Source organism: Olea europaea, chromosome 1, assembly GCF_002742605.1.
Source record: "Olea europaea var. sylvestris chromosome 1, O_europaea_v1, whole genome shotgun sequence".
NCBI classification, from domain to species: Eukaryota; Viridiplantae; Streptophyta; class Magnoliopsida; order Lamiales; family Oleaceae; genus Olea; species Olea europaea.
Genome location: NC_036237.1, coordinates 28,894,773 through 28,922,750, shown reverse-complemented (window position 1 = coordinate 28,922,750; position 27,978 = coordinate 28,894,773). Strand labels below are relative to the sequence as shown.

General features: G+C 40.0%; 5 protein-coding genes across 5 annotated transcripts; 3 read left to right on the top strand and 2 right to left on the bottom strand.

Annotated features, from left to right (window-relative positions):
• The first annotated feature begins 740 nt into the window (after positions 1–740).
• LOC111406966 lies at positions 741–1,523 on the top strand. The gene has a single exon (XM_023036319.1). It carries the CDS (start codon positions 741–743, stop codon positions 1,521–1,523), a length of 783 nt encoding a protein of 260 aa, XP_022892087.1.
• Positions 1,524–1,574: 51 nt separating this feature from the next.
• Positions 1,575–2,093, top strand: LOC111406956. The gene has a single exon (XM_023036309.1). It carries the CDS (start codon positions 1,575–1,577, stop codon positions 2,091–2,093), a length of 519 nt encoding a protein of 172 aa, XP_022892077.1.
• A 4,396-nt stretch (positions 2,094–6,489) lies between these two features.
• On the bottom strand, positions 6,490–7,498 carry LOC111396827. Its single transcript, XM_023023400.1, has 2 exons — positions 7,329–7,498; positions 6,490–7,207 (listed from the first exon to the last, which is right to left on the bottom strand). The coding sequence occupies exons 1-2, from the start codon at positions 7,428–7,430 to the stop codon at positions 6,698–6,700; spliced, it is 612 nt and encodes a 203-aa protein (XP_022879168.1). The 5' UTR covers positions 7,431–7,498; the 3' UTR covers positions 6,490–6,697.
• Positions 7,465–9,142, bottom strand: LOC111406924. Its single transcript, XM_023036284.1, has 3 exons — positions 9,056–9,142; positions 7,671–8,085; positions 7,465–7,553 (listed from the first exon to the last, which is right to left on the bottom strand). Exons 1-3 carry the CDS (start codon positions 9,140–9,142, stop codon positions 7,465–7,467), a joined length of 591 nt encoding a protein of 196 aa, XP_022892052.1.
• A 136-nt stretch (positions 9,143–9,278) lies between these two features.
• LOC111400051 (high-affinity nitrate transporter 2.1-like) lies at positions 9,279–11,971 on the top strand. Its single transcript, XM_023027512.1, has 3 exons — positions 9,279–10,161; positions 10,351–10,466; positions 11,159–11,971. Exons 1-3 carry the CDS (start codon positions 9,352–9,354, stop codon positions 11,823–11,825), a joined length of 1,593 nt encoding a protein of 530 aa, XP_022883280.1. The 5' UTR covers positions 9,279–9,351; the 3' UTR covers positions 11,826–11,971.
• Positions 11,972–27,978: the final 16,007 nt, after the last annotated feature.

Sequence of the window (27,978 nt, the reverse complement as noted above, 5' to 3'; positions counted from 1 at the left end):
GGCCGCTGATACAGGTACAATCTTCAGACGGGAAGTTAAGGACTCATCACTCAGAACGTGGGTGTAGTGGGAATATCATCGTGGGACACGTGGCACCACAATCGCCCAGCGGTTACCTAGTGTCTAATATCTATAAATACCCCCGGATGAGACACAGGTAAGGGAGGATTTTTTTTGAGCTCCCATTCTCGTTTTTAGCCATCTGATTTTCAAATATATTCTTTCCAAGTCTGAAAACTAATTCTCACGCCGAAGGTAAAACGGGGGAGAAAGCCCGCCTTCATTTTTCAGGTCTTGCATACTTGACGGAGTGGTGGAAACGCCAAACATTACCGGGTAAACAGAAGGGTGTTGAATCACCGCCTTTCATTGGCGCCGTCTGTGGAAACATCCGTTTGAACTAAAAAGCCATGTCAAGAAGACGAACAAGAAGTGATACTTGCCTGGTTGGGAATACGGCGGAGACGGAGTCGGAGTCAGTTGCAAGGGGTCATGAACCACCACCGCCCTCGCAGTATGTGACGCAGAGTCAATTCAGCGCTTTGGAAAACCAATTGGCAGCAATGATGGTACTTTTACAAGACCAGTCGCAGAGAACCACCATCCCTCATTTAAGCCCGACGGAAGTGACGAATCAACAACCGCCTCAAGCGCCACCCGCGGTTGTCTCACCCACCTCTCAGCGGGGAGCGGGAGACGCGGAAGCCCCAATGACCGGAGCTCAACAGCCCCCGTAAACCATGGTAGACCTGGAACGAAAGATGGAAGAAATCATGTCACAAAAGATAGACGATGCATTGTCCAAAAGGAAGGATAGGCGGAGACAGATGGTTTTGGAGGAAGACCCGTTCGCCCCAGAAATCATGGCGGTCCCTTTGCCTAAAGGCTTCAAACAGCCCATGATTGAAGCCTATGATGGAGTCACGGACCCGCTTGACCATCTACGAACTTTCGTGGATCTGATGAGACTTTATGCTGCCCCGAACGTCGTGATGTGCCGATCTTTTCCCCCCACGCTCAGGAGGGAGGCTAGGGACTGGGTAGCAACCTTGGCCCCACGCTCCATCAAGTCATTTGATGAGCTCTCCAGGAGCTTTGTGGCTTATTTCCTAAGCAGCAAGAGGAAGAGGAAGACAGCCATTGGGTTGATGCAGGTCGTACAGGACAAAGACGAGTCATTGCAGGAATACTTAGCCAGGTTCAGCCGGGCGACTCTTGGCATTAGAGACCTGCAAATGTCCGCAGTGGTTACAGCATTGATGAATGGAACGCGAAATCGGGCCTTTAAGATGTCACTCTCCAAGAACCCCCCGGAGTCGATGCATGACCTATTAAAGAAGGGAGACAAGTATGTCGATGCGGAGGAAGCGGAGAAGGTAACTAAAAATCTCAGGGATGGAAGGGAGACGGAAGCTAATAAGCGAAAAACATATGACGAGCAAAAGCACAATGATAGAAATAAGCAGAAGAGTAAACGCACGAGCAAGGGTTATGTCCAAGACCGATCAGTCAGGCAAAAATGAGAGGAGGTCAAGACACCCACCCCTTTGAACATTCCACGAACAAAGTTATTGATGGAGATACAGCACATGAAGGAGCTCGAATGGCCCAAACCAATGCTAACCCCTTCGGGCAAGAGAAATCAAAGTAAATACTGCCATTTTCATAGAGATCACGGGCATGATACCGAAAAATGCCTACAGTTAAAGGAAGAGCGCCTGCTGAGACGGGGGCTATTGGCAAAGTATGTGAAAAACGATAAGAGCAGGCAAAGGGTCGAAGGTAAACCCCCACCAAGAGCAGGAGTGATAAACATGATCATCAGAGGAGTAGCATCGGGCGGCGACTCAAATTCAGCTAGGAAGATTTATGCGCGCTCATTAAGGGTCTACTCTATACAGAAAAAAGCAAGATTCAACCAGAGTATAACTTTCGATGAAGAGGACTTGATTGGTGTAACTCACCCCCATGATGACGCCTTAGTAATAGTAGGCGATATTGAGGATTTTGACGTGAAGAGGGTATTAGTCGATGGAGGGAGTGCGGCAAATGTCCTGACCTGGGATGCCTTCTTGGGTCTAAAAATCCCTTAAGAAAGGTTGAAGGTGGTGACTACCCCCTACAAGGCTTTGGAGGGGCAACAGTGATACCGGAAGGGACTGTAGAGCTTTCAGTCACGCTTGGGACATACCCAGCGACAGTGGTGATCGTGACTAATTTCTTGGTTGTCAAGACCCCCATGGCTTACAACGCTATCTACGGCCGGCCATTGCTAAATGCAGTTGGCGCGGTCTCGTCGACATACCATCAAATTATGAAGTTCCCAACCAGCAGGGGGATCGGGAGCGTGCGAGGAGACCAGTATGCATCAAGAAAGTGCTATGTGGATAGTATACAAGCCAAAAGCCCACCATCAGTCATGATGCTGGATGTAGAACTCCCGAGGGAGCGGATCGAGCCGCTTGATATGATTGAAAAAATCTTTATTGACGAAGGAAAGGAGTTTCTTGTTGGAACAGGTCTGGGATCCGAAGAGAAGGAAAAATTGGCGAAGTGTCTAGCCGAAAATTTGGATGTCTTCGCTTGGAACCCAAAGGATATCCCGGGGATTAGCTCAACTGTCGCGCAGCACCGCCTCGGTGTCCAGCCAGGGGCTAAGCCAGTGAAGCAGAAAAAGAGAAACCTTACACCTGAGAGGCAGGCTGCGGCCAGAGCAGAGGTAGAAAAATTGCTACAGGCGGGTTTTATCCGAGAGGTGCAATACCCCGAGTGGTTGGCAAATGTTGTACTTGTGAAGAAGTCAAATGGAAAATGGCGCATGTGTGTAGACTATACTGGGTTGAACAAGGTATGCCCAAAAGACTCATACCCACTTCCCAGAATAGATCAACTGGTGGACGCAACGTCGGGTCATGAAAGGCTCAACTTTCTAGATGCGTTTTCGGGGTATCATCAAATTTCAATGGCCAAGGCCGATCAAGAGAAGACGTCATTTATCACGGACTTCGGTACGTACTGTTACACAGCCATGCCATTTGGCTTGAAAAATGCAGGAGCGACGTATCAGAGGATGGTGAACAACGTCTTTCGTAGGCTAATCGGGGATGTGGTAGAAGTCTATGTTGACGATATGGTGGTCAAGAGTGCCAGAGCCAATGACCATGTGGCCTGTTTGCAAAAAGTGTTTGACGTTGCCCGACAAAGCAGATTAAGGTTCAATCCAGAGAAGTGTGTTTTTGGTACCGCAGGTGGAAAATTTCTAGGTTTCATGATCACGCAAAGGGGCATCGAAGTGAACCCGGACAAAATTCGGGCAATCCTAGAAATGAAAAGCCCCACCAGCAGGAAGGAGGTTCAGAGGCTGACGGGGCGGGTAGCGACCTTAAATCGTTTCATGAGCCGGGCGGCGGACAAATGCTACCACTTCTTCAAAGCCATAGGGGGCTCCTCCAATTTTGAGTGGACCCAGGAATGCGAAGAGTCTCTTAGGAACTTGAAGCAGTCATTACAAGAGCCCCTGGTCTTGACCAGCCCATCTCTTGGGGACGTGTTGTGTCTCTACTTGGCAGTATCACCAAAGGCAGTCAGCGCGGTCCTGGTGAAAGAGTTCTCGAAGGCGCAGAAACCAGTCTACTATGTGAGCCAAGTATTGAGGGGTGCAGAAATAAGATACAGCCTGACTGAACAGCTGGTGTTTGCATTAATTGTCGCGGTCAGGAAATTGAGGCCTTACTTTTAGTCTCACACGGTGCAAGTAATGACTGACCAACCTATCAAGCAGATTGTACATCGGCCCGAGACCTCTGGGAGGCTGTTAAAATGGGCCATCGAGTTAAGCGAGTTTGATATCGAATTCAGGCCAAGGATAGCTATTAAGGCACAGCCTTTAGCAGACTTCATCGTTGAGCTCACCACCCCGCCCGAGCTCCCACCAGGGGAGCAGGCAGATTGGAAATTTATTGACAATGGATCTTCAAATGACGAAGGATCCGGGGCGGGGATCATAATGATAGGTCCGAATGAAGAAGAGTTGGAATACTCACTGCACTTTGAATTCCCAGCAACAAATAACGAGGCTGAGTACGAAGCAGTAATCACGAGTTTGGGATTGGCAACCAGACTCGGGGTCACCTCAGTGGAAGTTTACAGTGACTCTCAGTTGATAATCGGGCAAGTGACGGGGGAATTCGAAGCAAAGGACGGAAAGATGGCTGCATATTTAATGGAGGTCAAAAACTTGCAGAGGGGGTTCACTAAGTTTAAGATAACTAAGGTCCCTCGAAAGGACAATGAGCGAGCGGACGCGCTGGCTAAGCTCGCATCAGCCAACCCCAGACGACTGCCTCGCACAGCCAGTGTGCAAATTCTGCGACAACCTAGCATCCAACACGTAATCGATGTTATGAATGTAGAAAATGAGGAAAGTTGGATAGACCCGCTGTTTGAGTATCTCACAAAGAATAAATTGCCGGAGGATGCTCTCACGGCCAGAAGGCTAAAAGTTTAGGCAGCCTCGTTTGCCATCATCGATGGGCAACTCTACAAGCGAGGCTTCACAATACCATATTTGAAGTGTTTGCGACCGACAGAAGCACAGGAGGTGCTAGTCGAAGTACATGCGGGAATTTGTGGCAACCACCAAGGGGCGACTACCCTTGCGTTCAAAACGCTTCGACAAGGATATTATTGGCCCAGTATTAAGGAAGATGCTAGAGAGTTGGTGAGAAAATGCGATGCATGCCAACGCCATGGAAATCTGATCCACATTCCGGCCGAGCAACAGACGACAGTTTTCGGGGTGTGTCCCTTCTTCCAATGGGGGATGGATATCTTGGGACCTTTGCCCCTGTCAAAAGGACAGAGGAAGTTCTTGTTAGTTGCCGTCGACTACTTTACTAAGTGGGTGGAAGCTGAGCCTTTGGCCACCATCACGACTGCAAAGATACAGGGATTCGTCTGGAAAAATATCATATGCAGGTTTGGTATACCTCGGGTAATCATTACAGATAATGGAAAACAATCCGATAATCACAGTTTTAGAGCCTTCTGCACCAGCTACCACATCGACCACAGGCTGACTTCAGTTGCTCACCCGCAGGCAAATGGGCAAGCAGAACTGACCAACCGAACCATACTGTGGGATTTGAAGACAAGATTAGAAAAAGAAAAAGGACTTTGGGCTGAGGAGTTGCCCAATGTACTGTGGGCATATCACACTACCCTCCGAGAGTCGACCGAGGAGACGCCATTCAAACTGGCCTTTGGGATGGAAGCCGCGGTTCCGGTTGAGATCTTAAGTGAGACAGGAAGGATGAAAGTCAAGCAACCCGACGACGCAGCAACTAGGGGAGAACTCGACCTCCTCGAAGGGGTAAGGGACAAGGCGGCGATAAGAATGATGGCTTATAAACGAAGAGCCGCTGAGTACTTCAACCGGAGAGTGAAGCCAAGGGTCTTCCAGCCAGGAGATCTCGTTCTAAGAGATGCAGCAGCGGCAGGACACCCCCCACCAAAGCTTGGTCCAAACTGGGAAGGCCCGTACGAAGTGATTCGCAGGCTGGGAAAGGAAGCTTACAGCTTGAAAGATATAAAAGGAAGGCCGTTAGGTAGACCATGGAATGCAGAACACCTTAAAAAGTATTACCAGTAGAACTCAAAATGTACACGCCGGCTGCGCTTTTGTAAATATAGTAGATTAGGTTGCATTGCTTATTTTCTCTATGTAATGCCTCACAAAGGCACCCTTAGTTGTAACAATTTATCTTATTCAATGAAAGACCTTGGCGGTGACGGATGATGAGGGCGCTACGGAAGGGCCAGCCTAGCTGGGACGTCCCGGTGCGCCTACTGAGCTCACAAGACCAGGAATTTTTTATGTCAACAGGCAACTTTGAAATCCACGCCCACCCCACTAAGACATGCAGTCGACATAGCCTACGCGGCTAGGTGGAGAGCCTTGAAAAGTCAAAAAATTGGCTAAGGCCCTTAACCACCAAATCACCCCCTGCGGTCGACATAACCTATGCGGCTAGGTGGAGAGCCTTGGAAAGTCAAAAAATTGGCTAAGGCCATTAACTATCAAATCACCCCCTGCAGTCGACATAGCCTATGCGGCTAGGTGGAGAGCCTTGAAAAGTCAAAAAATTGGCTAAGGCCCTTAACCACCAAATCACCCCCCTGCGGTCGACATAGCCTGCGCGGCTAGGTGGAGAGCCTTGAAAAGTCAAAAAATTGGCTAAGGCCCTTAACCACCAAATCGCCCCTGCGGTCGACATAGCCTACGCGGCTAGGTGGAGAGCCTTGAAAAGTCAAAAAATTGGCTAAGGCCCTTAACCACCAAATCGCCCCCTGTGGTCTACATAACCTACGCGGTTAGGTGGAGAGCCTTGGAAAGTCAAAAAATTGGCTAAGGCCCTTAACCACCAAATCGCCCCCTGCGGTCGACATAACCTACGCTATATATATATATATATATGAACACTCCCCCGCACCATCAAGCAGTAAAAAGAAAAATAACATGAGAGACGACATTTTAAAGGAACCACGCATCCAGCGCCAATAATATCGAATGAAAGATGTGTTTATACATTCGAAGAATTCTTGCCCACATCCCGAGCAAGTAGGAGATAACAAGGCTAAGCAAAAGTAAACACTAAAAAGGAAAAACTAGCAAGGAAAACAACAACTAAGAAATGCTTCAGCTCGAAGGGGAGACATCCCCACTACCCCCTTGTGATGAACGACCGAGTGATCTGGATGACTGAGCTACGCTCTCCTTCCCCTTACGCTGTGCGAGAAATCTATCCAAGCCGGAGGGGTCTATAGAAGGATATTCGGCCATAATCCACTCCTTGGAGAGCTTAATTGATGCTGACATCGCCTTCCCCCCGTATGAGTTCAAAGCCTTAGCATAATCGGACGATGTCTTATACTGATCCACAGCCGCCTTGAGATCTCCAGCGTACTCACCTGAGGCCTTATACCTCTCAACCGCCTCTTCAGGAGCACGAGCCAAAACAGAGCGTAGGTTGTCGATCTCCGTCTCTTGCTCACGAGCTCGAGCGTTCGACATCTCCAGAGATTTCCTCAAGGAGGATATTTTCTTCTTGTGGTGATGAGCCTCCTTTTTCTTTTCTTCAGTAAGAGTTTTCAGCTCTGAGACTAGGCGGCGATTCGACTCAGTGAGTCCGGTCTGGAGGGCCACCACCTAAAAAAATAAAAAAATAAAAAAAAATGTATAAGGGGAAAAAGAGTGAAACCACGAGTTAAGGTCTAACTTAAAAAGCGAGATCCAACATGAAAAAAAAATCTCGAAATGGGAAACATACCCTCTGAAGGTAAACAGCCGCAGCCCTTTCTATGTCATCTGCGCTGCGCCCTGCAATCGCTCTGGATCGAGCGGGGGTCACCAACGACTTAAGCACCCCCATCTCATGATAGCCCCGAGTGGGAGGAAACCCAAAGCTAGGGGTGAATATGAAAGCTTACGAGGGTAAGGCCCTCATCTCCTCCTGGCAGAGTCCTCAATACCTCATCAAGATCAAAGTCCATACCTGAAACAAACATCCAAGCTCATTAGTCTCGACGAGCTAAAGGCAAAAATAATAAATGAACGTATGTGCATGCTATAAAAAAAAAAAAGAAAAAGAAAAACAACATAAACGACCTACCAATTGGACGACTCATCCCCACTTTCAACATGTTCTTCATGGTAAGGACTGACCCTAAGTCAGGTGCAAAGGGCGGAACATCAACCAAGTCCTGGATTTGAGCTTCTAGAAAGGGAGTAGCTTCTACTTGGCTATTGAAGAGACGAATTTGGGGGTGTCGCCAGTTTGTGTTAAAAGAAAACTGACCCTTTGAAGGCCCGACGAAGAAAAATCGGGACTTCCATCCGCTATTCGAATTCCTAAACTTAGGGAATTGCATAGGTACCCTAGTGGTAAAATAGACAAAGGCATTACATTGAACTAGCTCATGCATTTCGAAGATACACCTGAAAAGATCTATGGAAGGTGAAATTCCCTTTTTGAGACAGACGTACAGAAAATATAACGCTTTTCTCTTTCCTGAATTAATATAGTCCTAGAAATATGGGATGGCCTAACAAAAAACATAAAATTAGATCGATCACGATAGCTAGTATTCCAACAGTGCATGTTTTTTGGTCCTCTCATACGTACGTGCCTGACAAGGTTAGCTCCCAAGAGATTTCTGAATCGACAAGAGAGAATGAATATTGGAAGTTCACCACATTGCTGTCGTGCCCAAAATATTGAATATCAACCAAATTATCTTACAATATCCTGGTATTAGCCTTAGTACGACTTAAAAAGATGAACAACCCAATTCTTGAAACATAAAGCCCTAGATGGTCATGAGTTGACATCAATGAGCCAAACCTACTTCTCCTGGGATATAAGCTCTCGGGATACCAAATTTAAGCCCTCATAGGAAATGGCAAAGGGGCGAAGCGTTCATGAGTTGACAGCAACATGACAAACCTAATTCTCTTGGGATATAAACTCTTGGAATACCATATCTACGTCCTCATAGGGATGGGAACAGGGTGAGGCGGGGGAATTTCCCATCCCATTACCCGTTTAAGGTAGGTCAAGGATGTTGCCCTGTTTAAGTACCCATTTATTTTAGTTTTTTATAATTCATTTTATTGTCCCCATTAATTAAAATGAGACGAAAATATAGTTATTAAAATTTTTTAATTAATTAATTAATTTTTAAAAGTTAAATTATTCTAATATATTTGGTAAATTAATGCTTTTATTGTTTAACATATTTTTTAGATAATTTTAGTTGCCATATTCTATTAGAATTAATGAATTTTCGTGAAATTTTTTATTTAAAATATTAAATTCTTAAATAATAATAATAATAAATAAACGGGACGGAGCGGGGTCCATATTTCCCATACCCAATTATGCGGAAAATCTCCACCACATTTTGGAGTGGGGTCCGCGAATACTGGATTTGACATAATATTTGGCCATCCTGTGCGCTCAAGGGCGGTAGGTAAATCCAGCAATTAACAAGATACTGGATCCCTTTGAATGGCAATGAATCCTCTGGGATATACGATAAGGCTACCACTATTCATAGTCAGATGCGGCGAAATGGATTCCATTGATTAAAAAATGTGCAAAATGCAATAATGCAACCGTTGGGAAACTCAAGTAGCTCATCAAAAGCTAAGTAGAAAATGAAAATGTCAACTCCATAACACTATATAAACAACACCTGTCTAAACCTTCTCCAGACAAGGAAAAAATATATACTTACATCATAATTCCTCTTCAAATTCTCTATTATTCCAAGAATATTCAAGGGTAGAAAATGGCTGATATTGAGGGCTCCCCAGGAAGCTCCATGCACGGAGTCACGGGCCGAGAACCTGTTCTCGCCTTCTCCGTGGCTTCGCCAATAGTCCCAACTGATACCTCGGCGAAATTTGACCTACCTGTGGATTCAGAACATAAAGCCAAGAAATTTAAGCTCTTTTCCTTTGCCAATCCTCACATGAGAACATTCCATCTTTCCTGGATTTCGTTTTTCACTTGTTTTGTGTCCACTTTTGCGGCTGCCCCGCTTGTTCCGATTATCCGGGACAATCTGAATCTCAAGAAAATTGATATCGGAAATGCCGGGGTGGCTTCTGTTTCAGGAAGTATATTTTCCAGGCTTGTAATGGGGGCTGTTTGTGATATGCTCGGGCCACGATACGGCTGCGCGTTTGTCATCATGCTCTCGGCTCCGACGGTTTTCTGCATGTCTTTTGTGTCTGATGCCGCCGGATATATCGCTGTCAGGTTTATGATTGGATTTTCCCTGGCGACGTTTGTCTCGTGCCAGTACTGGATGAGCACAATGTTTAATACTAAGATTATTGGGCTTGTCAATGGAACAGCAGCTGGATGGGGGAACATGGGTGGCGGGGCCACCCAGCTTCTCATGCCGCTGCTATACGAGATAATTCGTAAGGCTGGAGCAACTCCGTTCACGGCCTGGAGGATTGCGTTCTTCATTCCTGGATGGCTTCATGTAATTATGGGTATTTTGGTTTTGACTCTTGGCCAAGATTTGCCTGATGGAAATCTTGGTGCTCTACAGAAAAAGGGCGATGTTGCGAAAGATAAATTCAGTAAGGTCAGTGATAATAGTCCTCCCTCTTTCCCTGTATCACTTCTTTTTAACCTGAGATAATAGTTTGGTACACAATACTAATACGAACAAATTAAAGATCTCTTTCTCTTATTACAATTTATTTAATAATTTATATTACTATCGCATCACTGGATTTGACTAATTGGAAATATGTCTATCTTGAATATTCAGATACTATGGTATGCTGTCACAAATTACAGAACATGGATCTTCGTCCTTCTCTATGGATATTCTATGGGAGTTGAATTATCAACCGATAATGTGATTGCGGAATATTTTTATGACAGGTAAATTCATTTCCCTTTTTACCATACAACAAACCTTTTAAGGTGACATTATATGATGTGTAATATGCAAAAAAAAAAAAAAAGAAAAGAAAAAAAAAGCACAATTAGTCAAACTAAACTGGTAGCTGGATGCCTCATCCCAATAAAATAATTAACAAAAATATCAATCATTTGTTAATTTTTTTAGTGAAGTGGTTAATTGAAGAACACTGGCTAGTAATTAATTGCCTTAAAAATTAAGGATTTTGTTGCATGTGCATTTTTTTTATGTACAAGTAGAAAAATCCATAAATTAAATCCCAAGTCAAGTGCCAACATCTTCTTAAAACTATTGTTTCTCTAAATTCATTTTCAATTGTACATTTTTCCGCAATTAAAAAATTTCAGAACGTGGACATATAATTTTTTTCTTATTTTTTAACCACACGACTAATTAAAATCACTTTTCACATAATCTATTTTCAGAAAATCTACCTCAAACATGCTCCAAATATACAATTTGAACTTTTTCTGTTGAATGTTTCTTCACATTTTGGTGAACTTTTCCAATTTTACGGAATAATAAAAAAAACTCTGTAACAAAGCGTTTTAATAGTTCTGAAAGAACTTGTCCTCTAGCCTTTTTGATGTTTTGGTGCATCGTAGCAACCAGTAGAACATAATATTAACACTGATTTCCGCATGGTGTACAGATTTGATCTAAAGCTTCATACTGCTGGAATCATAGCAGCCACTTTTGGTATGGCTAATCTCTTAGCTCGACCATTTGGTGGATTTGCTTCAGATTTTTCTGCAAAAAAATTCGGGATGAGAGGAAGACTATGGACACTTTGGATCCTACAAACCCTAGGAGGAGTTTTCTGCATTCTTCTAGGCCGCGCTAATTCGCTTCCCCTTGCCGTCACCAACATGATTATCTTTTCTGTCGGAGCACAAGCCGCCTGCGGTGCAACTTTTGGCATTATTCCTTTCGTTTCTCGACGATCACTCGGCATAATCTCTGGCCTTACAGGTGCCGGAGGGAACTTCGGCTCCGGTTTAACTCAACTGATTTTCTTCACCAGTTCGACATACTCCACTGCAACTGGGTTAACTTACATGGGAATCATGATTTGTGCCTGTACTCTTCCTGTGACCTTGGTGCATTTCCCGCAGTGGGGGAGTATGTTTCTACCACCGACGAAAGATGTTGTCAAGGGGACCGAAGAACATTACTACGCAGCCGAGTGGAACGAAGACGAAAAGAAAAAGGGAATGCACCAGAACAGCCTCAAATTTGCAGAAAACAGCAAGTCGGAAAGAGGCCGGCGTGTCGCCTCTGCCCCAACTCCGCCTAATACAACGCCAAACTATGTTTAAATCAGTTTCTAAGTTGAACATCCCATTCAACTTTTTATTGTGTTCTTTAATTTTAATCAAATGATCCTGATATCAATGTACCAAGTATAAGCAATACTGTAACACTTAAAGGAAATATTAGTTTTCTGAAGAACTCTCTGTTGTTAGATTGTTGAATATGCAAAAAAAAAATAATAATAATAAAAAAAAAATTGAGACTTCTACTTCTTCAATTAGGTTAAATATTGCTAGATAGTGTTGTGACCAATTTTCAAACTTAGTACTCGTTTGATTTAGATTAAAAAAAAAAATCAAGTTGATGGAATATGTGGTTAATTAAAAAGATGTGGATCCACGAAATATGTGGTTAAAATTTAATTATTAACCTAGCTTAGCTTAAATTTTAATCAATTTTTCGCTTAACCAAACGCGAACTTAATTTGATTTCTACGCCATTTTAAGTTTGAAAGTTGTAAAAGATTCTATAATGTCTCTCTCATATTTTCTTAGTTGTCTGTTTAATTGATATTTATTATTACTTAATTGACTTTCTTATTTCTATGGTTAAGCTTGACGCGTACTTTTGAACCTTTTCGTAAACCTCATAATATGAGATTTTTGAATTTTTCATAGTTGTTCTATAGTTTAGAATTCTGAATGTGATGAAATTTAAAGGAAAGGATATTATAGAACCCCAAATTATAATGTCCTAAGAATATTTGTGTTTCAATTGATGTGTAAGAAATTCAAATTAATTGGACTTTCAATATTGACTCATTAAACCCATGTTTGGTTCTCATTATTTTCAAAAAATATTTTTCTCTATCTTATTTTTAATCACACATTCTTCAATAAAATAATATTACATGTAAATTTAAAATTTTTTCTTATTTTTTGATCCCATTTTTTATCAAAATACTATTCCAAAATACATTTTAGGCAAAAAAAAGTGAGGCTCAAAAGAATATTTTAATATCTTATTGATTTATTTCTTCTCTTTTAAAAGTACCTTCTCTATTTTATTAGATCATGTTTACTGTTTTTGGTCTTAAAAGTAACCAAATAACATATAATACTTAAAAATAAAGAAAGAACACCAAAATTTTTCGTCCTGACGGTCAGATGTTCAGTCAAATGGTTTATTCACCATGTTGAGCACTAAATTTACTAGTACAATCAAAATGTTCAAGATTACATACCAATACATAAAGCATCTGTTGACACACTAAAAATGTAGCCCAAATCGAGTAGCCCAAGGAATGAAACCCAATTGGAGAATTTCCAAATCAAATAACCCAAAAAATGAAGCTCAACTGGACAATTCAGGATAAAAGTCCAGATAGGGTTATTAATGAATGCAGTGGAAGCCCACGAATACGGTAACATTATCGCCCAAACTTGCAAGACGCCCAAGATCTGAGCGAATGAAGTGCCTTACAGTCGCCCAGAGCTTTGACCCTGTTCTTACCCAAACCTTCGAATCACCCAGGATATTAGCAAACATAAGATGTTATGGTTATCCAGAAGTGCAGTTATTGAGTAACCTTATCACGTTCCACGATTCAAGGAGTTCAGTTGAAGACGGTTGAACGACAAAGAGTAGTGGTAGCAGTTAGAGACGGTAGTTCCACGACAAGTTAGCCACCATAAAGAAAGTGGATAGTTATAAAACAATCAAATAGTTTCTAAGCGGTTGATCACGAAGAAATCATCAAGGGAATATAAAAGGAAGAGAAAACATAGAGCAAAGGACCCCGAATCAAACACTCTCAAACAGAGAATATGTAATTTCAATTTCTTAGTTTTAAACTTAAACATTTCTTTTCAGTACTCGTGTGCTTGCGCCGCTTAGAGGCATTCTGTTTAATTTCAATTGTAAAGTTATCGCCAATAAAACACCCATTTTTAGGACTTTGTCTCAAGAGGTTTGTTCCTTACACAATCGTCTGATTTTCTTTTTAATTGTTAGCGACTACCCGCGCGAAACAATTTGGCACGCCCAGTGGGACCTTGGTGTTTGGTGTTGAAGATACAAAAGGTGAAATAATATGCCTCAGAAATCTGATAAGGAAGCAAGTCAGGGAAGAGTCCAGTCTGTGATCGAGTGATATGAGGAGTAGCATAGCTCTCCACGAACAGAGGGACAGAGTCAGAGTAGTCATAGTCATTACGAACCAATGACAAAGTTGAGTCCTCAAACCATGTGTGCATTACTTGGAGAACTCACACAGGATGTCGTTGAACAGGTAAATCTGCGAAATATTCATAATATGGAAAGATTTACCTAGAATGGGAATGCACATTATGACAACATGACCAAACAACTGAACACTCTGAATGAAATAATGAATAAGTTAGTAGGCCAAACTTGTCAGCCAGTTGTGCCTCTTGCAAATCATTTTCAAGTTAGGACAATTGTGGGACATAATCCCCCAGTCTAAGTCCAAATCAAGGGATAAAATCACCTTTCGTCCCTCTACTTCAAACCAGGGGATGGTGTAATGCCAAATCAGAATAGTGGCAATAGTACATCTAACTTGGGGGGTAACCTAAACGTAAGAGACAATGTTCTAAATAATGGACAGAATGCCCCACGTGTTAATGATGGAATAAATATTCAGGCTAGTGGTAACAATGGCCCAAATCATGGCAACTTTGTTGCCAACCAAGGACCAAATATCACGCCTCAAGCAAATCAACCGGTCAACCAACCTGTAGGAATTCCATATGACCCCAATGTCATGTTGAGGAATCAAATTATGGAAATAGTACAGGATCAGATGGCTTTTGGGGTACGTCCTATCATTAGGCCGACTTATACAAAGCAATAGCCCGATTGGGTAGACCAAGCATATCCATGGCCTAGAGGGTATAAAGTGTCAGAATTCTCACTATTTACCGGTTTAGGAGAGGTGTCTACTGTAGAACACATAGGGCGATTCACACTGCAAAGTGGTGACGTGACTGATTACCATAAAATGAGGTTGTTCCCTAGTTCATTAACAGGAGTAGCTTTTTCCTGGTTCATCAATTTGTCAGCGAACTCTGTTCAAACATGGCAACAATTGGAGCAATTGTTCAACGCTCAGTTTTATAAGACTGAGTCCGAAATTACGTTGGCCGATTTGGCGAATTTACGTCAAATGCCAAACGAATGGGCAGAAGGTTTCTTTCAAAGGTTTAAAACAGCAAGAAGTAAACGTTTTGTACCTTTGCTCCAAAAGGAGTTTGTCAAAATCGCTCAAGGTTGTCTAAGCTTTGATTTGAAAAAAAAGTTCCAAAACAAGGAATTTTCTGATCTTTTCCAATTGAGCGCGAACGTGATTAGGTATGAACGATTAATAAGAGAAGAAGAGCAAATGAAAAATTCTAGCAAGGGAACTTATTATAGATATCCGAATTTTGATGTTCATACCATTAATGACGAGTATTACGATCAAACCAAAATGTGTTTGGCTGAATTAATCAAAGGAGACGCGTATACTTGTCCTATAATAGCTAAGCCTAGACCATCGGGTAAGGATGAGCCTATAAAAAATGAAAACGAAAAGGGTAAAACATTCTCGTTCGATGTAACCAAAGCTGACCTTATATTGATAAACTATATAAGGATAAGCAAATAAAGTTGAGCGATAAACATAAATTGCCAAGCCCTGAATAGGTTAAGGATAAAAAATATTGTAAGTAGCATAATACATGGTCACATTTGACTAATAACTGTTTGGTTTTTCGCCATGTGTTACAGGATGACATTGAATCAGGACGAATTACGTTTGAGGATAAGAGGAAGATGGCAGTAGATGAAAACCCTTTTCCACAACCACTTGGGGTGAACATGGTGACGACTGGTTTCAAAAACAAGTTGTTAAAATTCAAGTTAGTTATATATGACGGGGAAGAGGACCCTGGACCACATCCCAGTGTCTTTGAACATATCAAAGGGAAAGAGCCTGAAAAGGATGAAGATGTCCTATGTGCAAGATATAAAAGAGAAGTGAGTGGGAATATAGAGAAACCAGGGATATAGCAGCATCACCATTGCCCTAGTTTTTTCCCAAACGCTCAGCCTAGTAGAGGGCGAGGTACATCGTTCTATAGGGGACCGCCTTTTGAGAGGCAGTTCAGGCCAGTGAATAATAGGAGAACATTCAGACCGCAGCCTCGCCAACCAAATGTGTGCCATTCGTTCCAGTATAATGCAGGAAGGGCGATACCCTTCAACGAGATGACTATAACCCAACAAAGGCGTTTTCAATGGAACTATGGACGAATGATGGGGCAACAACAGGGAATGCCACGTCCTAAGGTGCCTAAGCTACTCGAGGTGGCCAATCAAAATATTCTCGAAGACAGTGAGGAGACTGGTACAGGTGAATCAATGAAAGAATTGCCAGAAAGTTCTTCTGGGAGATCGAAGTTTGAGCGAGATAGAAGAGATGGAGAAGATCCAAATCAGTCTCTTACTATTAAGTTCGGTACGTTACCTCATGTCATGGCTAATAACTATTTGCTAGCCAATGAGTTCAAGAACAAAGAGAAAGAAGAAGAAGAGAGGGAGGATAACGAAGAAGAAGCATGTGTGCTGGAATATGAAGAAAGCCAAACTTCTAGAGGGGCCTACGATGATGAAGGAGATGATGGTATAACGGATATCGAAGGGGAAATTGATTTGGAAGCAGAAAAAAGAAAAAGAGGAGTATCATACAATACTCTGTTGAAGCAACTACATCGAGAGGGAGTTTGTGAAGTGGATTTGTTGGGGGAACCATTTGGGCATTCTTTTGATTATTACGTGTTGTACGGGACGCCCAAAAGGAAAAAGAGAGTTCCTCGCTCTGAAAAGTATGGATCACCTCCAAGGATAATGCCTCCTCCCACAGGTTGGGTAACTGAAGAAAAAGCATTAGAAAACAATAAAAAAGAAATTCAGGAAATGGAAGCTCAGTGCGACATGCTGCACGTTGTTTTATCACAAAAGGATAACTCAACAGAGGACAAGCAGGAAGTGGAAATAGATGCTATCGAAAAGGTTGTTTTTAAGTGACCAGCCATGAAGTTAACTAAACACTTGAGGCCATTATACGTTAAAACTCTAGTTAACGGCATACCTGTGGCAAAAGTGCTTGTCGATAATGGAGCAGCTATAAACACCATTCCATCTAGGATGATGAGGAAATTTGTAAAGATAGAAAGTGATATGATCCCAACAAAAGTCGTCCTTACGAGTTTCAATGGAGGAGCAACTTCAGCTAAAACAGTTATGCCATTAGACATAACTATAAGGACAACTACTAGGACCATAGTCTTCTTTGTAATAGATGGTCCTACTAGTTACAATGTGTTATTAGGAAGGGATTGGATATACGGAAGTCGCTGTATACCCTCATCGCTCCATCAATGCCTGATTTTTTGGAATGACAAAGGCAAAGTAAAAGTGGTACAGGCCGATCATAGACCTTTTGTTGCAGAAGCAAATTCAATAGAAATGTTCATGTATAAAGGAAATTATGGACCTATCAGAGTAGTCCAAAATGGAGAAGAAACTCAAACTGTCGCGCAAAGTGAAGAGTCATTTTCGGTGGATGCACTCACTGAAACGTTTAGTCAGATGAGGCCAAACATAGTGGCCCTAGAAGAGCCAATAATTGGCAAAAGAGTAATCAAGGAGTTTTAAAAGAGTTGTAAGCAACCAAGACAAATGGCTGATATTCAGGCCTTCAAAACCAACTTAATGGTTTTCAATAAAGAATGCAAGGACAAGACGAAAGAAGAAGTAGCCTTGAAAGCATTGAGAGACAAATTGTCAGTGTTCGAGAAGTTAACAAGGTAGATTGTTTAGAAGAAGAAGTGCCTATAAGGAAATTGGACGATGAAGTAATGGGGATCACCAAGCCTGGATACGCTCAAGCACAAGACCCTCTGATTAAAGTGAATATTGGCAATGAAGAAGAAGATCGCCCAACCTTCGTTAGCCAGATGCTCGATCAAAAGGTTAGTGATAAATTAATCGCTTTATTAAAAGAATATAAAGATTGTTTTGTTTGGGAATATGAACATATGCCTGGTTTAGATAGAGGTTTGGTAGAACATAGATTACCAACCAAGCCAAACTTTAAACCTCATAAACAACCTCCTAGACGTTTTGCTCCTAATGTACTCCTTGAAATTAAGAAAGAAATAGAGCGATTATTAAAAGCATGCTTTATTAGAACAACCAGACATGTCGAATGGTTGTCCAATATCGTGCTAGTGCTAAAAAAGAATGATAAATTAAGGGTGTGCATAGACTTTAGGAATTTAACATAGCCACACCCAAAGATGAATATCCAATGCCTACGGTAGATTCTTTTGTAGACTCGACTGCCGGACACGTAATATATTCCTTCATGGATGGGTATTCAGGATAAAATCAAATTTATATAGCTGAGGAAGATATACACAAAACTACCTTTAGGTGCCCTGGATCTCTAGGATGTTTTGAATGGGTAGTTATGCTCTTCGACCTAAAAAATGCAGGAGCAACTTATCAAAGGGTAATGAACTTGATTTTTCATGATATGATAGACAAGTTTGTTGAGGTGTATGTAGATGATATAGTGGTCAAATCCATTAAAGAAGAGGACCATTTTGAACAATTGAGATGTTCATTTGAGCGAATGAGGCAATATAAACTAAAATTAAATCCCTTGAAATGTGCATTTGGCGTTAACGCAGGAAACTTCCTTGGTTTCTTAGTACACAAAAGAAGGATTGAACTTGATAAAAATAAAGCGAAGGCTATTTTAGAAGCTAAATCACCTAACAATAAAAAAGAATTGCAAAGGTTTCTAGGCCAAGTAAACTTTTTAAGACGCTTTATTTCTAACTGTGTAGGGCGAAATAAAGCTTTTTGGCCGCTTTTAAAGTTGAAAAATCAAGACGAATTCGTCTGAAAAGAAGAGTATCAAAAGGCTTTTGAAAGCCTAAAGACATATTTATCAAATCCGCTAGTGTTGGTGTCACCAATCTAAGGACGACCAATGAAAGTGTATGTATCGGCTGAACAAGAATCAATAGCTGGAATGGTCGCGCAAGAAGACCAATTTGGTGAAGAAAGGGCAATTTATTACTTGAGTAGATGGTTAACAAAATGTGAATATAATTACTCTACTATTGAAAAATTATGTCTTGCATTGTATTTCACGTGTACGAAATTAAGGGCTTATTTTTTTTTCCCGTAACCGTTTATTTGATTTCTAGAGTAAATTTGGTTAAGTATATGTTCTCTCACCCTATTTTACACCAAAAGGGAGGCCTTTGGACGTTAGTATTATCAGAATTCGAAATACAATACATACCCCAAAAGGCAATCAAAAATCAGGCTTTGGCAAACTTTCTGGCCGATCATCCATGCCTTAACATGCCTGAAGAAATTGAATTAGAAATCAATTCATTCGAATTAAAACCTTGAATTTTGCATTTCGATGGGTCAAAACCTCTAAAGGTGCAGGAGTAGGAGTAACATTAATAAATCCTTTAGGATTTTGTTACAAGTTCGCATTCACTTTGAATAGGATGTGCACCAACAATCAAGCCGAATATGAAGCCTTAATCGTGGGCATAGAATTAATGATAGATATGGAAGTAAAGAATGTGATCGTTAGAGACAATTCTCAATTGGTAATTCACCAATTGAATGGTGATTTTAAGTGTCAAAGTGATTCCATTATAAGTCAATATGAAATCGCCCAAGAGTTGTTGGAAGAATTCAACCAAGTAGAGTTTCATTGTGTTAATAGGATATATAATGATGTAGCAAATGAGTTGGCCTAGATGGTCTCAGGGTATTCAAAGGCTTTAAATTGGAAAGCTACTTATGAATATGGAGTAATATTGCCCGTAGTCCAAAAAAAGGCGAAAACTATTGAAATTCATTGTATACAATATGGAGATACAATAGATTGGAGGGCAAAGATTAAAAGGTTCCTTAAATAACCAAATAAAGGAGATAATAGAAAAATGAAGTTGCGTTTACTAAACTATACACTGATAGATGAGGAGTTGTTTAAGAAACGCTCTGATAGTATATTGCTAAAATGTGTAAGTTTGCAAGAAACCAGAACAATCATGGCTGAGGTGCACGAAGGGATATGTGGAGCTCATCAAGTTGGCCAAATGATGAGATGGTTAATTATTAGGAATGGATATTTTTGGCTCAAGATGGGAGAACCATGCGTTCAGTATGCAAATAGTTGTCTAGAATACCAAAAGCATGGTCCAATACAAAGGGCGCCAGCACGAGAGATGGCACCTATTATCAAACCTTGACCGTTTAAGGGTTGGGTGATAGACCTAATATGGAAGATTTATCCCCCATCGTCCAAGCAACATACCTTTGTTATAGTTGCAACTGATTTTTTCACTAAATGGGTAGAAGCGATACCTTTAAAGGAGATCACCCAAAAGAGTGTCATAGAATTTATCCGCGATCATATTATTTATAGATTTGGAATTCCACAAACTTTGATGGTATATCACGAAACTTCTTTAAATGGAGATCAAGTAAATAAATTCTTAAGCGAGTTTGGAGTTAAATTAGTAAACTCCACACCATATTACGCTCAATCCAACGGATAAGCAGAATCTTCTAATAAGATTCTAAAAAAATTATAAGGAAAATGATATATGAAAATGCCAGAAATTGGCACGAATGTCCAAACAAGGCCTTATGGGCTTATAGGACGTCGCCTTGGTCAAATACCAAAATTACTCCTTTCTAACTTACTTATGGACAAGAGGCCATTTTGCCTATGAAAATTAACGTGCAATCGATCAGAGTGTGTTTGCAACATAAGTTAAGTGATGATGAGTATACCGAATCACTAGTTCAGAACTTATTGGAGTTGGACGAATTAGAGTTGAACGTCCTAGATAGATTGCAAGTTCAAAAACAAATGATGGCTAAGTTTTATAATAAAAAAGTTATAGCCAAGTCATTTAGCCTGGGCGAATTGGTTTGAAAAACAATACTCCCTTTGGATAGCAAAGATCCAAAATATGGCAAGTGGTCACCCAATTGGGAAGGGTCATATAAAGTAAATAGTGTGTTTCCTAATGGAGGCTATCATTTGGAAGATTTAGATGGCACCAAGCACATGAGGTTCATTAATGGCAAATATTTAAAAAAAATATGTTCATTCCTTATGGAAAAGTGAACAAATAAAAGTATAATCAAATCGAGTTGAATGATTGTATACAAAAAGGGCCAGAACGAAATACGTTCAAATAAATTCCTTTATTATCAAATATTCATTACAAATTGCGAGATACAAAATACTAAATGCTCTATAAGCTACAATTGAGAGCAAACTAATCTCTCGGTCGATCACCAAATAAGAGGGTGATCTGGCCTTGATTGCCATCCTGATCGCACTACTACAAAGGCAAGCAGAGAGGCCGAGAAGCACTCTCAGCAAGCAGAAGGGAAGAGAAGCACCCTCACATCGCCTACCTAAATGTATCGCTACAATAACGAGCAAGGAGACTGAGAAACACTCTCAGCAAGCAAGGTGGCTTGACATGCATCTTCAAAAACTGCCTTCCATCATTGAACTCCTTGTAAAGAACGTGGAGATGATGGGAAGAACTTCGCTGGCCAAAAAATATTTCCTATATCTCCCATACCAAAGGTGACATCAAAACAAGTAACAAAATGGGCGGATCAAATGATCCATCTCTGTGGAAGGTGAAAATTTTGGATCAATCCTTGAAATGCCAAACGATGGCAGCAAATTAGTTTTTTGAAGAAAAGAATGGAAATGAAAATGAAAAGTGTGAAATATACGTGCATTTATAGGGGCGTGAAGGTGAAGAGACAGAATGTGAACAGCCACATTCGTGCCTAGTAATTGGAATCAAGTGGCCCAAAGTTTTGGGAAAAAAGATAGAAATACCAAGAGAAGATGTACATGAATCTTAGTATAAAGCAGTTAAATGCTTGGGGGATTGACGATTAAGGACAAACGTCAATAAATACACAAGAAGACAAATTAGTCGTTCATTAATGACAATGGCTGCTGTTACTTTCAAAATTAGCAATGGCTATCAGTACGAGATTACAAGAGGAAAGTTAATACGAAATTACAAAAAGAAAAGTTAAGGCATTAGATGTCTTAATTACAATTCACCCCAGACCAACGAATTCTTTCCCTAAGTCTCCCCCAATCCTCACTCTGCTGAGAAGAAGTGACATTCAATTTAGCTACAAAATCATCATCAACCTTCAGCTTCTTATACTGCTCGACCAGACTTGGTTCGCTTAATTCCTTGGGAAGCATTACGCTTTTTAGCAACCATTCTCGCCTTGCAGTCATCCATCCTTGCTTAAAGCTCCTTCATCTGTGCAACCAAACTGGTCATCAAAGAGTCTTCAGTCATAACTTCGGAAGAGATTTCTTTCAATTCGTCCTCAGCTTTGTTGATCTCCAAAAGTAAAGACTCTCTTTCAGATGCAGCGCGAAGATATTGAGTACTCTTGACTTTCACTTCAACATTTTTGGCCAGCAAAGAGAGGATGTCAGAGTGGACAACTTTCAACATCGCTTTAAAATCAACAGAAATATTGAGCGACAGAAGTGTCAGTGCTTGTGCCAACTTCGCACTCAAATGCTCAAGCTTATCCTTATGTTTGGCAGCACTAGCCTGACCGATGTCCATGTCCATAAAAGATACATACTCAAATATCGACTGCTTGAGGAACTTCATATCCTCCTCTGAAGAAGCAGAAGGACGACCGATCGAAGTAGGGCGAGACGTCTTGACTTGCCCCCAGGAATTGAACAAGTCTTAGATGGAATGCACAATCTCATCAGCATCCTGCAAAGAAAAATGTCAACATTGAAGGTTTTTACTACAATGAACAAAGTGAAAATAAAAATGAAGCAAAAGGTTACCTCATCAGCAATTTTGGGAGGTGGTATATCACCAGTTGGTTCCACCACCTGTGGCCCCACCACCTGTGGAGACTTTCCCTTGTCTGGGCGAGAAGACTCTGCCACAACGGGCAGACCCATAAGAGCCTCTGCATGATTAAAGAAGCAACAAATCAGAAACCAATGGCACAAGTAAAAGTAAAACATCAAAAAATGTATTACCTTCTGGTTCGACGTTAGGGAGGTCGGCGCCCTGGGAAGAAGGTGGCTCATCCATTGGTTGTGATGAAGGTTCCAAGACTGAAGGTTTCTCTTTAAGCGTAGTCCCTTCATCAGCTGGTTTGGACGAAACAGCTCCAACAGAGGATGATGGAGTAAGAGTTGCCAATACCAAAGTCTTCAAAGGAGAGGCTGAACTTTTCTGAGAAATTCAAGAAGACCATTAGCACATAGAAAGGTATGCTTGTGAGTAAACAGAATTCAATTACCTTTCTCCTGATGATGAGAGGAGTGTCATCATCATCATCCTCCAAAATGGGAGATGATGAAACTGGCCGTTTGCTGCTTGGGGCACTCTTAGCTGCAGTAAGTTTGGTAGGTAGAGAAGTAGAGGGACGAACAGATTGTTTAGTACGAGGAGGGGAGGAAGGATTCCTAATGGACACGGGGGTGACCAAAATAGGAGAAGTGGAAAGAATGTTTGGCTGATCCAGTGAATGGAAAGCACGATTGGCATCAGTGGCAAACAATCTGCGCTTTACTAATGGCTAGAGTTGTTCAAAAAGGGGGTGAAGGCACGGCTAGGACTGAAGGGGGCTAATGAAAAGTTACTCGTCAAAAGAATATTGCGAGTATCTATAGCTTGTGCCTCTGCCTTATTAATGGTGTGAAAGCGGTCTATCAAATTTTTTGAATAACAAGGGGAAACAGGCCAAGTTTGGTCAAAACAAAATTGGCGAGCAAAAAATTGGGGAGCATATATTTCAACCCCAGCTTTGGCATTGGTTCCGGTTAAAATATCATCGAACAACTCCATCCCAGTCAAAAACTGAACCCAAACGAGCAGAGAGGCGCTTGAACTGTCCAGGGTGGATGGAGGTTGCACATAATCTGGAGTTAAATGAGCAGGAAAATGAAAGAAGGAAGGAATTGAATTTAAAGTATAAAAGAATGAAAAAATGTCCCTTCTGGATATATTTACAGGGCTCAATGGGTCAATGGTTAGCCCATAGCAGCTAGCAGAATGAAGGGACATGGATAGAGCACCAAGTGATGTAAAATAGGCTCTCGACCACAGTTGAGTGAACCAAAGAGGCCCACTGCCAGTGGGAGATGAACCATTCTTCAATTGAAATTGAAGAGAAGCCATGCCTCTATAGAGAGCAACCAAAATTGAAATTGAAGAGAAGCCATGCCTCTATAAAGGGCAGCCAAAAAGAAGGAACACAAATTCAAAGGCCTACCACGCGCTATGGGTAAGTAGCTCATGGAAGGTTTCATACTTGGCACGCAAAGAATATATTTACAAAGCCAAATCTGAAGGAAGGCCACACGCTCAGCATGGGAAGGTTCAGCGCTTGAGTGATTATAAGAGGTTTACAGGCTTGAGTAGGACTCAGTGAGTTTCTTGTCAAATTTCGGGGCGACACCAAAAATCAAAATACCAGGGAAAATGGTATCGCCCAAAGGTGGAAGATTTACTAGGGCCCTAACATCCATTAAAGTAATAGACATGGGACCAAGAGTGAAAGCAAAGGTATTATATTCAGAAGACCAAAAACTTAAAGCAATAGGAAAAAGCACTGGGTCAAAAATCGGGGGTTGAAGAGAGATTTCTAATAAATCAGAAATCCTAGCACGATCAAAAATTGCCTTGGTAGGACCATGGCTCACAAGGCGAGCATGCCATCTACGGAAAACAACATCAAATTTAGGCCAAGTGCGAATACCTTTTTCGCAAATTGGCATCATCGGCAAAGAGTTCAGGAATGGAGCGACTACCCGCGCGAAACAACATCAAACCATTAAACCCTCAAAATTACAAGTATCTCTTTGAAACCCTCATCTTACCAAATTACACCAAGTAACCAAAGTAGGTACTCACTGAGAACAATATCTAAACCCTCAAACTCTCCATTTACGATAGTCCCACAAAAATAAAAATCATAGATCAGAGAAATTGCGAAGAAAAAGACGAACGGAAAGAAACAACACAAAAAACGCTAGAAGATATCTCTCAAAATCATATTTATCTGAAATAGGTCAATAACCTTGCATCAACTGCAACCATTCTGCCTCTTGTCAACATCTCAGAATTTCAAAACGTTATAACTAAAGTGACAAGTGTAATTTCTACACTTATTCGAGGCCCTAAGAGATGATATTTTACTGTTTATTTGGATAAAATACTACTTAACTTGTGTTATATTATATTTTGTACGTAAAACTCCATGTTTGATTAAGAATTTGAGAAAAGAATGTAAAAATAGTGAAAAATGACGAAATTCAGAATTTGGAAACTAATATGAAAACAATCTATGAATAAGACATGCGAAAATTGAACATCAAAGATACTAAGGATTTAATTAGATAGAATTGGAAGATAAGGGAATGAGATTAAAAGAGAAAATGGGTGAAATAAAGTAAATCCAAAGTTTGGGAACTAAAGTGCAAATACTTAAACGAGGAATGGGTGAAATAAAGTAAATTCAAAGTTTGGGAACTAAAGTGCAAATACTTAAAAGTTGTGTCGAACCTCACGATGAAGATTTCAGAGTGTTAAGGGTCAATTGGATGAGGAAAAACATAAAAGAGATAAAATGTAATCAAAATATTATTACATATCAACATTCAAGCGAAAAAAGTTATTCTTTGAATTTACAGTCTCAATTTGATAGCCATTTTTGGCATAGCAAACTTTCGAACTGAAAAAATAATATTTGAATATGTTGTATTCTTAGGTTAATTTTTTATTTTTCATGTGAAGTTTAGCCCCCATTTTGTAGAGTTGAAAATGGGTGGAATAATATTTTTTTTGAAAAATGAGTAGTTGAAAAAGAATGAAATTTTTTTGATTTACATGTAATATTATTTTATGAAAGATTATGTAATTAAAAATAGGAGAGAGAAAAATATAATGTAATATAATAGAAATTAATGAGGGCCAAATGGGAGCTTAATATATGTTGAGCACGTGAATTAAGTAAGCATTGTATATGAATAAGTTGATTTCATAATTGGGTAGGTTGAAATAGTAGACCATAGATGCTAAATCCAAAATCACTATATTTTACATTTTTAAACCAAATTTATAATAATTTCAAGGGATTTCACTATTGCAAGAAGATGTTGAGATAAATAGGGATTTCACTGTTGTAAGAAGATGTTGAGATAAATAAGGATCACATGTATAAAACTAAAATCTTGTGTAGATTGTCTAATGTCAACAGAATGAAAAAGGGCGAAAGTCTTAAGCTAAAGGTGGGTTTACTTCGATATGTGTTTAATGAGGGACCCTCAAGGCATATTAAAAAATATATATATTTGGAAATTTCTCTTCGTGACCTTTATGACTTGAGTTATTAAGCTCGTAAGGGTGCTAAAATCTGTTGTCCTAAAGTTAACTGACTTGGAAGTTATCGGCCTAAAGTTTGCTAAAGTGATCAAGTAGAAAGCTTAAGGAAAGAATGCTACAAGTAAAGAAAAATAAAAGTGTTGAAATAAAAATTAAGAAAAAAAATAGAGAAAGCAAAAAAACATGTGGATAAGTTCCAAACACTTGTTTAATGAATTTTGACTTTTGATAAGGGATTATTAGTCTAATTGAGTTGTGGACATTAAAGTAATGAAACTTATAGGATAATCTTTGTTTATTAACATATTGACTTGCAATTTGTGAGATTTACGTAAATTAGAGATGTGCGGATAGTATAACAATTCAACCTTAAATCACACACTTGAAAATAGTGAAAAGAATAAATTATGGGTGTGTGAATCTTACGAGTGATGAAAGAATATATTTGACCATTGAAAGTCGAGAATTGAAATTATTTATGCATTCATGATGCTATGCTTAGTTCTTCACACATGCGTTAATTTTACATTGAAAAAATATTTTTTAACTTTTGTTCTTTAAATAAAATACTATCCAACTTGTGTTATATTGCATTTTGTAGGTAAAACTTAATGTTTAATGAAGAATTTGAGAAAAAATAATGCAAAAGTAATGAAAAATGACGAAATCCAAAATATGGGGATTAAATTGCAAACAATCCATAGATGAAATAGGCAAATAAATGAAAATTGGATATGCTAAGAATTTAATTGGATACGATTGGAAGATAAGGAAACAAGATTATAAGAGAAAATGGTTGAAATGAAGCAAATTCAAAGCTCGGGGACTAAAGTGCAAATACTTAAAAGTTATCTCAAACCTCACAACGAAGATTTGAAAGTGGTAGAGGTTAATTGCATAGGAAACAAGTTAAGGGGATTAAATATAGTCAAAGTATTATTAGATATCAACTTTTAAACAAAAAAATTATGCTTCAGATTGAAAGCCATTTTTTGGTATAGCAAACCTTCAAATTGGAAAAATGATATTTCTGGAAGAAATGTAGCCCTTTGAATTAATTTTCCAATGCACTTTGAATCACTTCAATTAGATATTGAAAAAAAAAAAAAGATATGAAAGTTGTCGTGTGAATTTTTTTTTTTTTTACCTATGCAGCAGCATATGTTTAATTAGATGAAGCAGCATCTATGTCTCTAGAGCTCCAGGGTCCAACTATAATAATGTCTTCTATGCGGCTGCTTCCATTTGTATTACGCAAGCACATAGTACTTTTTCGAAGCGAGATTTTATTTTCTTTACCAATTGAAACTCTATTTTGGTAACAACTTTTTGGGTATCTTTTAAATACCATACCATCGAAAACGTAAGAAGACCTCCCTAGTCCTAAAAATTTCTATATTTCATCTATTTTTGGAGGCGGAGAACGAGGCTAAATCATCAATAATCAAGGAAATTGTGCAAGATTCTTAAAGATTATGCATCCAAAATCAAGATTTCATTCAAAAATGTGAATTTCTTCCATATTCTTTGATCCGAATGATGTCTTTTCATTATTTATTGTATAATTTAATAATTACGATGGTAGACTAGGTTTTTCAATTGTATTGGATAAATGTTTGAATCCTATTTTCATTTATTTCAATTCAATTTATGACTTTCGTGTTATTATTTGATTGATTTTAGATTCTCA

Excerpts from the sequence above, each read along its gene's own strand:
- LOC111406966 (XM_023036319.1), top strand. The coding sequence starts at position 741 with ATGGTAGACCTGGAACGAAAGATGGAAGAAATCATGTCACAAAAGATA.
- LOC111406956 (XM_023036309.1), top strand. The coding sequence starts at position 1,575 with ATGGAGATACAGCACATGAAGGAGCTCGAATGGCCCAAACCAATGCTA.
- LOC111396827 (XM_023023400.1), bottom strand. The coding sequence starts at position 7,430 with ATGGGGGTGCTTAAGTCGTTGGTGACCCCCGCTCGATCCAGAGCGATT. Across the intron at positions 7,208-7,328 it reads CGGCTGTTTACCTTCAGAGG|GTGGTGGCCCTCCAGACCGG; the intron begins GTATGTTTCCCA and ends TTATTTTTTTAG.
- LOC111406924 (XM_023036284.1), bottom strand. The coding sequence starts at position 9,142 with ATGGAATCCATTTCGCCGCATCTGACTATGAATAGTGGTAGCCTTATC. Across the intron at positions 8,086-9,055 it reads TTGCCATTCAAAGGGATCCA|GACTATATTAATTCAGGAAA; the intron begins GTATCTTGTTAA and ends CCATATTTCTAG. Across the intron at positions 7,554-7,670 it reads GGGGATGAGTCGTCCAATTG|GTATGGACTTTGATCTTGAT; the intron begins GTAGGTCGTTTA and ends TGTTTGTTTCAG.
- LOC111400051 (XM_023027512.1), top strand. The coding sequence starts at position 9,352 with ATGGCTGATATTGAGGGCTCCCCAGGAAGCTCCATGCACGGAGTCACG. Across the intron at positions 10,162-10,350 it reads CGAAAGATAAATTCAGTAAG|ATACTATGGTATGCTGTCAC; the intron begins GTCAGTGATAAT and ends TTGAATATTCAG. Across the intron at positions 10,467-11,158 it reads GCGGAATATTTTTATGACAG|ATTTGATCTAAAGCTTCATA; the intron begins GTAAATTCATTT and ends CATGGTGTACAG.